Consider the following 9,710-nt stretch of genomic DNA (forward strand, 5'->3'; position numbering starts at 1 on the left):
GACAACCTGGAGGGTTGGAGTGGGGAGGGAGGTGGGAGGGGGGTTCAGGAGGGAGGGAGGGGACACAAGTATGCCCGTGGCTGATTCATGTGGCTGTATGGCCAAGGCCATCACAATACTGTAATTATGCTCTGGTTAAAATAAATAAATTTTTTTAATGAAGGTAAATACAGTACTGAGCTCACAGGTGCTAAGTGGTGATTAAATGAGTTAATGGAGGTGACCTTGGCAGTTCTTTATCATCACTGTGGCTGAACGTGGATCGCTGACTTTCCTACCAGAACACTGTCAATTTTTCCAGTAAGGACTGTGTTCTCTGGGTAGCTAGAACCCCTAGCTGGCCCACCCGGGGCCTCTGGCCTCAAGACACCAAGTGACCTCCTTGCTCGGCCCCTGTAGCAGTTACAAGCACAGACTCGAGAGCCAAACATGCCCAAGTTCTAATCTTGAGACCTTGGGCAAATTATTTAACTCTCTTCTGGCTGAGTTGCTCCACTGAAAAGTGGCTGCGATAATTGCACAACGGGATGGACTCACAGAGCACCCTCGTGAGCACGTTGTGGGCCCCTTCCTGCTCCGACCTGGACCCCGCTGCCGAGCCCCCGCGGCCCCGTCCCCTTCCTCCTTGGCCACCATGAGGCCTTGGGGGTGCTGAATGCGCTTGGGGTCTGGGGTGGTGGGTCCTGTCTGAGGGCTGGCGGCAGTGGGCGCCTAGAGTCCACAGTTGTGCCGTGAATCTGCTGCCCTGGCACCTGGTCCTGAGGAAGCTCTCGGCCAGGACATACCATGCAGTGTGGGGGGCTGAACGCATGGCCCCGGCACCGGGAACCCAGAGTCTTAACCACTGGACAGCCAGGGAAGTCCCATCCAACAATGCTTCTGATAACGCTACATAATTCAGTAGGATTAATCATGGCATAAATAATAAACTCAGGATGAATCTCCTGCCCCAACACAAACATCAAACTTTCAAACTGCTGGCAATTCATTGAGCAAGTGCATACCCCCCATCTAATAACAAAATCAAATGATACCTCTGTGGTACATAGCACCCACAAAAAACACAAAACTTTCTTGCATGGCTGTCTTGAAGATTTGTATGAATACCTACTTATCTATACCTACTTGTTTCGATATAAAATGCTATAATTTACTTACCACTAAGTTACATTTGCCAATCAAGAGCTACATTCTTATTGCCTTACTTGGTATATCAAAGTACATCTAGGTATTCTAGTCTGTTTTCAGTCACTAGGTCATGTCCAACTCTTTTCGATCCCGTGGACTACAGCCCACCAGGCTCTTCTGTCCATGGAATTTTCCAGGCAAGACAACTGGAGTGGGTTGCCATTTCCTACTCTAGGGGATCTTCCTGATTCAGGGACCCAATCTGCATCTCCTCTGTCGGTAAGCAGATTCTTCACCACTGAGTCACCAGGGAAGCCCTCGTACTAAAGCTGACCTTCCCTGAGAACTCAGCAGGTAAAGGATCTGCCTTCAATGCCAGAGACACAGAGGACGTGGGTTGGATCCCTAGGTCAGGAAGATCTCCTGGAGAAGGAAATGGCAACCCACTCCAGTCGTCTTGCCTGGAAAATCCCATGGACTGAGGAGCCTGGTGGGCTCAAGTCCAAAGGGTCACAAAGAGTCGGACACGACTGAACAACTATGCACGCATGCACTTGACCCTGGCCAAAAGGCTGAGAAGCCAGTCTAGGGATATCATATTTGGGTCTTCTTACTCAAAATGTGGTATGTTGACCACAACCATCAAAAGCCTTTGAATCCCAGAATCTTCATGGGTAGAGCTTGGAATGGCATTTTAAATGAGTGTTTCAAGTAAATTTTTGCATCCAAAAGTCTGTGAACCACCACCGTGATGAATAGATGTGAGCCTGGCTCGTGTAAAGACACAGACACATGAAAGCTGGACTCGTATGCTGCATTTGCATAAAAAAATGAAAAATAAGGAGAAAAAAATAACTGCACAGTGCCTCATAGAGGGGTTGTGAAGACCAAATAAGACAATGCATGTTTATAGAAGCACTTAGCACAGTCCCTGGCTCATAGAAAGTTCCACTGGCACCAACTGGAGGACGGATGGCCTCATGGGAGAGCTGTCTGCCTCTGGCCTGGGCCTCTAGGGAGGGTGTGGTCTGAAGGCTCCACTCTGGCCAGTGGGAGCTGTGTAGCCTCCTCTCCGAGGGTGGCAGAAGCCAGGCACAGAGAACCAGCAAAGCCCAGCCTGTACCTCCTTCTCCTCCATCTCCTGGCTGGCTGGCTCCATCCAGAAGGCCCACCAGGGCCCCTTTCCTGTGCAGCAGCTCCTGGAAGGAACCCATCTCTGCAATGGCCCCATCTTCTAGCACCACGATCCAATCAGCCTGGGGCAGGATGTGGAGTGCATGGGTGACGAGAATCCGAGTCTGGCAGGAAGGGATGGAAGTTACACTCACGCACTTGACCACTGTTCCAGAGCTGGGGGAGGGGGCTGGCTGGGGGAATGTCCTGGGGCTCAGAGTGGGAAGACTTCCCCTTCTTGTGCTACTGCCCTGTTTCTTGAAAATGGCATGTCCCAACAGAGAAGTAAAGGAGCTCCTTCTACCTGTCATGAAACCAGAAGACACAGTTCACCTGAACCTGGCCAGTGACCTGACGCAGAGCTGTGGTAGTTTAACCACAGGCCCGTAGGCAAGAACTGACTGAAGATGTAAGCCACTGAGATTTGGGGGCTGTTTGTTATGCAGCGTGGTCACAGCAAAGGCTGACCATTACAAAGAGGAAAACTGAATTCCAGGAGGGTGGTGGTGAGCAGATATAGGATAGAACTTTCTCTACCTTTGCACTATGGCCTCTGAGACATTTTTCCAAACTTACCGTCCCCTGGAGCAGCCCATCAGGCCCAATGACCCGGTTGAAAACATGCTGGCCAACTTGGGCATCCAGAGCTGCCAAGGGGTCATCCAGCAGGTACACAGCAGCCTTCCTGTAGACGGCCCGGGCCAGGCTCAGCCGCTGCTTCTGGCCCCCAGAGAGATTCATGCCCTGTGGTGACAAGGGACGGACAGGAACCTGGGTCTACATCTACAGTGCCAGTGTGATGGGGGACACGCCTGCTCACCAGAGTGAGCTATGGCTCACAGTGCCTGTCCTCCATGGCCACCTCTGACCTGAAGCACTTGCTCTCAAGACAACATGCCCCCAGCCTCCACCTGCCTGGCCTCTCCCCTTTCCAGCCAAGCTTCCTGCATCTGCCTCTCCCTCCCCTTGAGTCCGGATTCTATTCCCATTTCTCCACTGATAAAGCCTTCCTCATGGACACTGGTCACTCCCCTGTTGCCTAATCCAGTGGGAACTTTTCAGTCCTTATTTTCATTCATTCATCATTCTACTCATATTTACTGCCTGGCTATTATGTGGGGAGAGCTGATGTTGGGGTGGGGCGTGGAACAGTCTGGGTCTACCTCAAAGGGGGATCCAGCAGGATTTGCTGATGGATTAGACATGGGTGTAAGAAAAAGGCACAATCAAGGACACCAAGGTTTGGGCTCTGAGCTCTTTAAAGATGGAGCTTCTGTGACCCAGGACGGGGTGGGCTTCAGGGGAGCAGGGAATGGGAAACCATGATTGGTTTAGGGTGTGGCACAGGTGCACAGAGGTGGACGGCAGCAGGCACCCCACTCCCTCCACTTGGCTGCAGGACACCTTGTCTTTCTCCCCAGATGTGCTTCTAGCTGCTCTTTCTGGCTCCTCCAGACCCTTTCCTGGAAACTCTCCTCTTCCTTCCAGGAAACCTTACCCATTTACTTAACTTTATCTCCCATTTTTCCACTCTCAACCCCTTAATCCAAGGGTCAGCAAATGTGTTCTGTAAAGGGCCAGATAAGAACTACTGAAAGGTTTGCAGGGGCTTCCTTGGTGGTGCAGTGGTTAAGAAGCCATCTTGCAATGGTTTGATCCCTGGTCTGGGAAGACCCCGTTTGCTGTGGAGAAACTAAGCCCGTGTCCCACAACTACTGAACCCACATGCTGCATCTACTAAAGCCCTGTGGACCACAGAGTTCATGCTCTGCAACAAAGAGAAACCACTGCAGTGAGAAGCCTGTGCACCAACACTAGAGCAGGCCCCGCTCTCCGCAACTAGAGAAAGCCCACGTGCAGCATCGCAGATCCAGTGCAGCCAAAAATAAATAAATAAAGCTTTGTTGCCCCACCCCCACCCTAGTCTCTGTCACAGCTGCTCATCTCTGCCCTGATCGTGCAAGTGCAGCCACGGACCACAGGTAAATGAATGTGTGTGGCTGGGTTCCAATAAAACTTTATTTACAAACCCAGCTGGTGGGCTGGATTTGACCTGTGGGTCATAGTTTGTCAATCCCAGCCCAACCTGTAGCTCTGGATGCACACATCCTGTTTATTAAACATCTCAGCCCAGACCTTTTGGTGAGGTCCTGAGAGAGGAAGCAATCTGACCATTGTCACGCAGAGAGGCAGGGCAGGAGCCTGGGTCACCTCATTCCCAGCTCTCCAGAGAGCCCCCACCCCCCACCCCACCAACCCCTGCCATGTCTCCTGGCCTCTCTTCAGTCTCCGTTTTCAACCATTCTCATTAAAGACTATTTATTGAGCACTTGCTATGTGCCTGGCCCTGAGCTGGGCCCCTTTCCTCCCCTACTTCCTTGCCCACTCTGTCTCCCCTGTATCCTTCCCTCACAGGTCAGGGCAACCAATGGCCCCCAGCCACCGTGCCTCCCTGGCCCATGAAGGCCCCCCAGGACCCTCACCTGCTCCCCGGTTCGGGTGTGGACCCCTGCAGGGAAGCCATCCACATCTGGCCACAGGGCACAGGCCTCCAGGACCGTCTCCAGCCACGGTGCATCCAGCTCCTGCCCGAAGCACACGTTGTCCACCACAGACATGTTCTGGACCCAGGCCTCCTGGGGCACATAAGCCACCGGACCCTAAAAGACAAACAGGCTGATGGGGACGGGGTTGGGAGCAGTTTTGGAGGAGCGGTGGGAGCCAGGTTCTTGGCAGTGGTGAAAGGCAGAGAGGAGCTTAGCTGTGAGACGGTGAACCAGGAGGAGCAGAGGCGGGGGACAGTCCAGTGAACGGCAGGGGCCCGGCCTCACCTTGATGCTCACGGACCCCTCCACCTTGGACAGCTCCCCGAGGAGGGCAGACAGCAGGGAGGACTTCCCTGCCCCCACGGGACCGACAACAGCGAGCAGGCAGCCCTGGGGCACCGTGAGGTTGATCCTGGCAACACAGAAGGGGCGATGTGTCCCTGATTAGGACTCAGCCTGAGTCTGGGCAGAGTTGGTGAACACCAGACAACTGGCCTCGGCTCCTGGTAACTCATCCAGGATGGGGGGCCACTAAGAGGATGTCTGGGGCCCCCTTCCTCTCCCAACCCCTGTATGGCTATGCGAGCTGCCATCCTGCATGCAACTGTACACGTGCCCACACATGCATGCACATGTGTACACAGATGCACACACACACGGGTCTGTGCACACTCACTATACCACATTCGCATGCACATGTGTACACAAATGCACACATGCACACACACAGGTCCTTTCACACGCCCTGTACCACATCCACATGCACATGTGTACACACATGGGTCTGGGCACACTACACCACACACACGTGCACACATGTGCACATGGGTCTGTGCACACATATCACACATGCATGCACATGTGTACACAGATGCACACATGCACACATGGGTCTGTGCACACTCACTACACCATACCTCATGCACACCTGTACACAGATACACACATGCCAGCATACCCAAGGGCACATGTAACTGTGCTCACATGCACTATACACATAGACTGCACACAGATGCACACCCTCACACAAGTACACATACACACGCACACCACACATGTGCACAGAGACATGCACATGACATATGCACAATCTGTGCACACACAAGTGCATACACAAGTGCTCTCGCACACACACCTGTGTGCACACACAGATGTACACCCATATGTACACATGTACTCACACACAGAGTGTACTGGTTGGGAGGATCTAACTAGCATCCCCTGTTGCCCAGGTCACAGCCACAGGCTCCTCATTGCTCTACCTACTGAAGCCCTTGCCCCCCACCCTGTCCATGCCCTTCAGTCCATCCCCCACACACAGGCCCGAGGGACCTGTTCAAACCCAACTCCCCAGTGGCAGCCCCAGCAGTTCCCGCTTCACTTGGGGTGAAAGGTGAGGTTCTGACAATCCTGAAGGACGCCCAGCATACCATCACGGCAGCCATGCTGATGTCCTGTTTCTCACACACACCTGGGCGATCGTGCCCCACAAGTGTCAAGTGGCAAAGTCTAGAGATTCTTTCAGTTGTCACACCTGGTGGGGCTGCTCTCAATACTGGGACTTCTGCTAATCCTGCGACAGGGCACAGGACAGCCCCCACCATACAGAACTCTCAGCCCCAAATGTCAGTGATGCAGAGGTGGAGAGTCCTGGGTCCAGGCACACACCTGCCTCAGGATTTTGGCACTTGCTCTTCCCACTGCCTAGAAAGCTCCTCTCCCAAACACATGCAAGGCTCATTCCTTCCCGTTATCTGACCTCTGTTTAAATGCCAGGCCTTCCCTCACTGCACATACCCCTCTCTTGACATCACTCTGCCCCCTCACCCTGATTTCTCATTTGTGCCCGCTGCCCCACCCCCACCCCACCCCACCCTCTGCCATCAGAATGTCAGCCCCAAGAGCACAGGGCCCTTGTCTGTTTTCTTCACTCTATTCCCAGTTCCTAGAACGGGGCCTGGCACATAGCAAGTGCTCAATAAACACTATGAAATGAGTGGATGACAAGTAACACAGATACAGTCCAGGGTGTTTCCTCTCCCTTCACAGGGAACTTTGCTATTGGCTGGGGTTTTCTGCCACAGAGACCCAGCCAAAGAACTGGGGGCTGGAGGTGACAATGGCCAGTTTGACATAGCAGGGACAGAAGTTGCCACGGCTTACCAGACCCTGGGGCTCCTCTTGGCCAGGCCTCCATCAACATCAACATGACCAGCCTGGGGACCAGAGGGGCGTCTCCTCCCTGATAGGCAAGGCTCAGAAACCCTGTTCCCCGTCCGTCTGTGGGAACTCTTGCTTTCCCGTCTGCCTCCCCCACTGCGCCAACATCCAAGGGAAGGCTGTTCCGGGGGCAACCAGCTGTACCTGCGCAGGCAGGGAGCACTTTCCTGGGACCAGGTGAAGGTGCCTTCCTGTATGCTGATGCAGTCCTCCCCAGCAGCTACAAGGCATACAGGCCAGTTACACAAGATGCTCCCAGCTTGCCCCTCCTCCAGGACACCCACGGGCCGCAGGAAATCTCCCCCACTAAACAAACTGTTCCTCCACGCACGGGCTTGTGTGACCCTGAAGTGGTCACATTCTCTCCCTGTCGGATGGTTACATAACTCAGTGGTTGGCAAACCACAGCCTAAGGGCCAGACCCTGTCTGCTGCCTATTTTCATAAAGTTTTATTGGAACACAGCCACGCCCATTCATTTATGTATTCCTGGGGTTGCTTTCACACTAGAAAGGCAGAGGTGAGCAGTTATGACAGAGAAAAAAGGACTTGGAAAGCTTAAAACAAGTACAATTGGGTCCTTCACAGAAAAGGCAGCTGATACAATTTATCACCTGATCCAGGACCCTGGAGATGGAGTGTTATTAATTTCACTGGGACCACTAATGTAACCAGGAACATATAGTCTCCCCATGTCTCTGGGTCTCAGATATTTTATCCATGTAATAAGTGAGGCACCAGATTAGTGGTTTCAGACCCTGAATACACATTTAGAATCACCTGGAAAGATTTTTTTTGAAAAACACAAAGCTGTCCATGGTTCAGCTCAAACCAATAAAGGAGACTCTGCTTGAGGGTGAGGCCTGAGAACCCTACATTTAATAAGCAGTCAACACCCACTGAACTGGATGGTCTCTAGGGGAGGGTTTCAGACTGCAGGATGCCCAGTTATATCTGAAATTCAGATAAACCATGAGCACTTTTTCAGGATAATTTTGCCCACACGTTACATGGGAGATACTTATGCTAAAAAAATCCGAATTTCTTAATATGTGAAATTCAGATTTAACTGGGAGTCCTGTGTTTTCCTTTGTTGAGTTTGACTACCCTGCTCTGGGGGCCTGTCCTTTCTTAAGTCTGGGGTGTGGGGGTACGTCTTCATTTCCATCTGCAAAGGGGGTGGGTCATGGGAGCACCTACCCCGTGGTGCCGTGGTGAGGTTCAAGGGGGTCATCACTAAGTAAAGCATTTCCAAAGTGCTGGCTCATGGTAAATGCTTGGTCACTGCCAGCTGTTGGTGTTTGTGTTAATCTCACTCTCAGGGTGTGTGAGAGTGCAAGGACTGGGGTGGGGGCAGGGGGGTGTGGTGAGGCTCCGGTCATAGGCAGGTGATCAAGTATGTCAGAATCATGACTTAAATAACACTCAGGGGTTTCTGGCCCATGGGGCCTCCTGCCGGGATTCAGGCATGACATCTCGGACCCCAGGCTAGTTATTGGGCATCTCCCGAGAGTCGGGGGCCTGCTCTCTCTTGGTGGCCCTCAGGACGGTCCTCGTGGAGGTGGGTTGCCACAGCGGGAAGCAGAGGCCAGGAGTGGGGCTGTTACTGCCTGGGCCACACAGCAGCAAGGCAATCCTGGGATTCCAAGCCAGCATCCACCTCCAAACACCCAAATCACGTCAATTCGGCTAAATGTGGCTGTGCCCAGCTGAAAACGTGCCAGAACCGTGAGGAGCCTCAGAAACACCAATCTGGGGTTATTTAGAGCTCTCTTTGCTGACGTAAGTTTTATTGGATTATTGGATTTTTACCAATAATAATTCTAATAATAACTAAAATGCATTGGATGCTGACTTGCTGCAGGGCCCTGCTCTAACTGCGAGGCTTCAGAGGACCCATTCAACCCTCACAACAATCCTGTGCAGAGGTGCTGTGATGATCACCATGTCCATTTTGCAGATGGGAACACTGAGGCTCGGGCAGATTAATAACGGGTCAAGGTCACCCATCCTGGGGTCTGTGCTGGAGCCAGAATTTGGATTCGGATGATTTCTAGGTAGGCAGCTTGAAGCTTGCTTAGTCACAAGGGGAGGATTCATACACAGTGCCTGTTCCAAGTAACACCACCTACAGCGTGGTCTGCACATGCAGTCCCATCGCTGGCAGCCCCCAGCTGGGGTCCTGGCATTCCACCAGTGGGAAGGCGGGCCCTGCTGGTTCTCTGGTCTCTCCCACCCCCTCCTGCTGAACTCAGCTCTCACCGCATCTGGAGGGACTCGAGTCCACAGCCCCAGGGTCAGTTTCTTCCAGGGAGAGGAAGGCAGCTAGGCGGTCAAAGGACACCCGGGCCTGGAGAAACCAAAGCCTTAGGTCAGCTGTACAGTAAGGGCCACAAACGAACTCAGACTTCGGGTGTCGGGTGCCTCAGGATACTGGGAAAGCTTCCTGCCTACCAAGCCCTACACATTTACAAGGCACCAGCACAAAGCTTTCCAGGTCACGGATGATGAAGCGCATGAGGTTGGAGCAATGCTGGTGGTGAGCTCCCAGCTCCTTGCTTCCATTCTGCAGACCAGACCAGGGAGGAGGACGGTGGCTTTTTTGATTGCCTGACATCAGGAACAATTACAAACTCTGTCCATC

General features: G+C 52.9%; 1 protein-coding gene across 1 annotated transcript in view; it reads right to left on the minus strand.

Annotated features, from left to right (window-relative positions):
* Positions 1 to 9,710, minus strand: part of ABCC6 (ATP-binding cassette, sub-family C (CFTR/MRP), member 6) — a 68,921-nt gene that overhangs the window by 25,957 nt on the left and 33,254 nt on the right. Inside the window, 6 exon segments of the mRNA XM_010839910.1 lie at positions 2,252 to 2,426; positions 2,878 to 3,045; positions 4,785 to 4,961; positions 5,133 to 5,259; positions 7,212 to 7,287; positions 9,329 to 9,416. Of these exon segments, the coding sequence (XP_010838212.1) occupies positions 2,252 to 2,426; positions 2,878 to 3,045; positions 4,785 to 4,961; positions 5,133 to 5,259; positions 7,212 to 7,287; positions 9,329 to 9,416 (811 nt within the window).

Source organism: Bison bison, unplaced genomic scaffold, assembly GCF_000754665.1.
Source record: "Bison bison bison isolate TAMUID 2011002044 unplaced genomic scaffold, Bison_UMD1.0 scf7180017864135, whole genome shotgun sequence".
Taxonomy (NCBI): Eukaryota; Metazoa; Chordata; class Mammalia; order Artiodactyla; family Bovidae; genus Bison; species Bison bison.